General features: G+C 35.3%; 1 protein-coding gene across 1 annotated transcript; it reads right to left on the minus strand.

The window, feature by feature from the left end:
* Positions 1 to 206: 206 nt before the first annotated feature.
* Positions 207 to 5,318, minus strand: LOC133321775 (protein three rows-like). Its single transcript, XM_061530850.1, has 6 exons — positions 5,013 to 5,318; positions 3,931 to 4,947; positions 2,826 to 3,803; positions 1,837 to 2,694; positions 1,561 to 1,770; positions 207 to 1,484 (listed from the first exon to the last, which is right to left on the minus strand). Exons 1-6 carry the CDS (start codon positions 5,316 to 5,318, stop codon positions 207 to 209), a joined length of 4,647 nt encoding a protein of 1,548 aa, XP_061386834.1.
* Positions 5,319 to 5,661: the final 343 nt, after the last annotated feature.

Here is a 5,661-nt window from a genome sequence, read left to right on the forward strand (position 1 = left end):
AGAAACGTTTATTAACTAAATTATTTAAAAAAAAATTACAACGTAGAAAGACAACAAAAATTAAATTAGGAAAATCCGTTACAGCTGAATAAAAATATAAAAAATTAAGCAAAATTAACAAAAAGTATGTTAATAAAATATTATGATGTTAAGAAGGTTATTGTAACTGAAGATAGTTTAAGGAAAAATGTGTATTGTATAAAAAATTAGATTACATCACCACGTCGCCTTCGAGTACTTCTTAAATTTATTTCGCTTGTTGTTGTTGTTGACTTGATTGCCGAATCCAATATGTTTTTGTTGCGTGTACGACTACGCGATTTTGTTACAATCGGTTTTGTAACTTCTACCGTCTTTAGACTGGGCGAATCTTCTAAGATAATGATGGGGGTGGGTTTCTTGGGTGATTTGCGTAAGCGGGTACGACCCCTTTTCGATTTATCGCCTAAATCTAGATTTTCTAATTTTGTTATTAAATCTGAAGTATTTTGTGGTTGATTCTCTTTGGTTGGTAAATTTTCCATTGATGATGATGTTGAGGATAGTGAAGATGACGAGGATGAGGCTAAGATGGAGGACGATGGGGCATGTTTAGTGGTGGCTAAGGATGGTGTGGGATCTTTTTTGGCTATTTTCGGTTTTGAGGATTTGACTAAAGGTGTTTTCCTTGAATATGTTTTGGTAACTTTCGGGGTTGTATATGATGACGACGATTCTTTGGAAGGATTTGTCTCTAATTTTTTGTTTACCACCACCATGTCATCATCATCCGAATCTACTATTATTTCAATGTCATCTTCACAAATATTAAATTTCGGTTTTGGCTTCGTTTTTGTTTCTGGACTGGAATTGCTGCTACTATTTGTTGGAAGATGTTTGCGTTTACAAATTGATGCCACACTGCTAGCGGTAGGTTGTTTTTTATTTGCGTTTTCTAAGACATTTTTCTTCTTGCTTCTTGTTACTTCTTCGGGTGAGATATTGAATTTTTTGATCATTTTGACCTTTTCATTACCTAAGATTATTCTGCTCTCTGTGTGTGGTAGTGGTTGTTTGATATTTAATGCCTGCTGTACAGCCGATAATTGTAATTTAAAATTCACCCTATAGACAACATCAACTTTCCATTTCATTGCATCACAAATTTCCAGGCCATAGTTAAGGCATTGCAATGCCTTGTCATGTTGATCATTGGCCCGTAGATAGTTAACATAATGTTGCATGGCCATAAGTTGTATACTTTTAAAAAAGTTTCGATTAAAGGCATTTTGACGCATTTCCAACCACTCTCTACCTTTTTCATAGAATGGCTGCAGTTGCACGTAATCCTCAACGAGAAAATAAAGACGAGCATTCAAACAGCCGATTAGAAAATAAGTCCAATCCATAAGTTCATTTTGTGGCAGTGTTTTGCTATCGATTTTAAATTTAAAATAATTTTTTAAATTTGTTATTTGAGCCTCAGGACGTAAATGTAATTTTCCCTGTTATGCAAATTGGAGGAGGAGACGAATTCTGATTATTTTAATTTGAAATTAAAATTATTTTAATTTTGCTTACCGTTTTAATGGGCGATAATTGCACCTGGGCCAGGCGTCGTGCAGCCTCTATGTCATTATGATGATTTAGTGACGACAGTATGTCATTGTGAATCTCCGATAACACGGGGTTATTACATTTCACCTCATCCGTGGCGGTTTTAACAGAATTCCCCACCAATTCTTTTAAACCTCTAATACCCATGACATATTCAATTATTTTCATTTTAGTCTGAAAATCAAAAGAAACTAAATTAAAAAAAATACACATTTTTCAAAATCTCACTGAAAAACTCACCTGAGCCTGATCAACATATTCCATTTGTAAATTAATCCACATCCATGAACACATAATCTGTGCCAAACGCAAAGCAAAACCATACTGCACGGCACATCGACAGGCCGCAATGAAAATTGAATTAAGGAAATTATCATACAAACGATTAGCTGAGCATTCGGCCATGTCCTGGGTCATATTTGAAATTAACATATTATAGGACAAAGCATCGCCAGAACCAAAAGAAAAATCCCGCAAACGATCCAATGTCCTTTCCATTTCATCCATTAAGCATTGATTCAATAACAAATTCTCAGCCTTCTTTGGCACAGCAGGAGTAGCATCACCAGCCGTCAATTGGCGATAATGCTTCCACAATAGACGATATCGTATTATATCTAGTGTAAACATAACAATATCGTAACATCCTTGACGTTCGCTAATTTCCTCATGTTTCTCTTCGACAAACTGCAACAATATTTGGGCATAATTATATCTCCCGCTGTTGGCATAGTAGTAAGCAATCTGCAAGGTGGCCAGAAATATAGCATTTTGCCTACGTCTTGTCAGGCTTGCTAGTTGTTCCAAGCCCTGGGTTATATGCGGTAAATGTAATTGAATTTCTTTTTCCAAGTCAAGGCAAGAGGTGGCATCGCCTTTTTCATATAACATCGATAGCTCACAAAAGAATGTAAGACTTGTTAGGGCCGAACAACTATTCAACACCAGTTGTGAGATTTTATAGTGTAACAGCCAAACATTTGAGGCATATTCCAGATAATTGCCAAATTGTAAATACTGAGCCAATGTTGTAAGATCATCGATAATGGCTTCCCAGTCGAGAATGGCATCTTCACTGGATATTTGTTCAATATCGAACTGGAAATAAAAGAAAGATGGTGAATTAAAAATGAATTTTTCAACAAGACAAACACATATTTCTGATTTTTTCAAAGCTTTGATTTTGAAATATTTTTTTAGCACGTTTATTATTTATCTTTTCTACTCACCCTATCGTAGAATTCTTGAAAAGCAACAAACCCATCATAGGCCAGCTTAACATATTGCAATTCATTACAAATGGTCATCTTTTCCATTTCTTTATTCAGCAACAATTGTTCCAATTGATTTTCGCCGAAATCTTTTGTCTCCAACGGGGTCGTTTGTGATCGTTGATTGTGATATTCTTGCAACAATTTCGTACACGTATGACCATATGTTAAGTGATCCAAACGACTCAGTCCAGTTTTGGTACGTAAATACTTATGTATGGAATGGAATTTTGGTACCTGAGCGGTGGTGAGTTTTGTGGCTCGTGCCGTTATCACAAAGTCATAATACGATTGGCTAGATGCTATTAATGATTGCATTAAATTTAGATTCGACCTGTAATATTTGACAGTGTGTTGGACCTCCAACCAGTGTAGAAGTTTTTTGCGGCATGGTTTCAAGTGTGGCCGCAATGGATTTGTGCTACGCATTAACGAATGCAATATACAATTTTCATGTGGTGGTATGACGACGGGGGTGCCCGTGGTTTCTTTGGTTTGACGTTGTTGTTTTTGGGCCTGCTGTTGTTCCTCTTTGAACGCATCACTATAGTACATACTGATTTGTCCACGTATTTGGGTGAAATCTATTTCCGAATTTAAATGCAGCAGAGAGCCAATGTAACATAATTGCATTTCACGTATTTGTGCGACATCTCCACCGAAACATTGTACTGTGGCTTTATAGATACGCCTTACCAGCAAAGGCCACTCGGTTTCGGAAAATTTGTGATTTATTTTCAAATATAATTCAGCTAATTTCATGCAAGTTTTCACCTGTTTTGCAGTGCAGGCACTAACAGCAGCCTGCTTAAAACGTGTCAATAAGAAGGCTATATCTTGTGATTTATCATCAATGCATTCCATTTTGTCAATTATTTTAAAGGCATGACTGATAATTAGCAGTAAGGGTTTTTGTAACAATTCCGTATAGGTGTCCTGGAAGAAATGAAAATAAAAGAGAAAATTATATCAAATGTAACAGAAAAAAATATGGCGTGGATTAAAAAAATAACTTTTTCAAGTCGTGGATTAAAAAAAAATGTATTCCGAAGATTAAACTTACCTTCATATTACTATCCTCTCCCCCCAAATCATCATCCACCACACAGACAGCATCCTCCTCTTTGGGTTCATTTTTACAATTTTGACAATATAAAACAAACGTCGATAAGGCAGCATTGGCAAATGTTAAAATGATATGTTTACGAAAACTGGAACAACAGCGGATATTATTTAATTTTGTTTCAGCTACAATACAAGGTGCCAATTTCATTGTTTCCAATAGAAACATTAAGAGAGCCTGATACGATTCGATATGTTTCATTTGTTTCCAAAAACCACCGAATATCGATGTATTTTGCATCTGAGTATGCAAGGTACTTATGAAGACCAATAAGTCTTTGAACCACAATTGATTCATGGCATTTTTGGAATATATCTCAAATCGAGATTTAAAGCCATCACAACATTTTGTAATGGCATCTACAAATCCTTCGTTGGGTCTTTGGGTGCTGCATATTATTTTCAAATATTCATAAAGTTGTCCAAATAATTCGGCTATGACTTTGTCTGATTTTAAATTGCTATCCACAGTGCAATATTTCAAGAGTAGTACAGACAATTGTGTTTGAAAATTATCAATTGTATCGAAGACAATGAAATTATTCAATGTTTCAATTATAAAGTGGGCTTTTTGTTGCGTTTCCTCTTTTGTTGGTTGAGGCAGACGTTGTTGGCTTTGCAGCCGAAACAAAGCGGCAAACATGCGAGCAACCTTTTCCGTCGCTACAGAACTAAATAATTTTTGCATTTTTGTATATCCCGTTGGAAACAGACACTGCAGGCACTTTTGTAGCACATCCTTAATTTGCAAATTAAATTCTTTGTTTCTATCTAACATTTGTTCAAACAGAACCTGAAGATTTTCCACAATGTGATTCAGTTCTGTGTGACCATTTTGCAGGAACATTTGATTACAATACATAGAAACAAAGGCCAAACAGAGATCTTCCGTTTGTAGTTTACTCGGCGGCAGATCACAGATGTAGTAATAGATTTTAGAGGCATACTCACAATGTTTCTGAAAAAAAAATTATAATAAATTATAATAAATCGAATTTAGTTAAGATTGTCCTCCATCCTCACCTTAGCAACCAAATGATAATGGAAGTAGCGTAAATTATTCACATATGCCGACCAATATTTATCACTGCATTCCGGTTTCAGATTATCCCCAAAGATCTCTGTTATAATTTCACAATATATCTGCGGATATTTTAATTCACATTTAGCTATACCACTGAGGATACAACAGGCAAACATAAGCTGGTGTTTCGTTGCATCCTGATGGCTGGATTCTCCGTAGCGTTTGAAGTACTTTCGAATTTGTTGTTGTGCAGCTAGGGCATCATTTTCACTGCCTCGTAATTCATTTTCAAAATTATTTTGCATATTGCTTTTCAATATAACACATATAAAACATTTAAATTAAATAATTACAATAATTGCTATAATTCAAAATATTTATTCCTTCCAAATTCCAAAGACTCCTTTGAATGAAATAGCGCTATTGTTTTGAATTGAATTTCAAATGGCATCTAGGGTTATGTAGGCCGTTTTTCGGCCAATTGGTAATCGAACTGTGATCGATGACAAATATAGTATGTAATAACGACCTCAATGTCTTTATTACATTTGGTCTGTTCCCGTACTGCAAGAATCTCCTCGGTTTTACTATTTTCTTCGATAGCATAAAGGCAAATTCGTTATCGCAGTAAAAAGTAGTAGCTTCTTG

This window comes from Musca vetustissima, unplaced genomic scaffold (assembly GCF_032173495.1).
Source record: "Musca vetustissima isolate MV318-11 ecotype Yass unplaced genomic scaffold, APGP_CSIRO_Mvet_v1 utg520035, whole genome shotgun sequence".
Lineage (NCBI taxonomy): Eukaryota > Metazoa > Arthropoda > Insecta > Diptera > Muscidae > Musca > Musca vetustissima.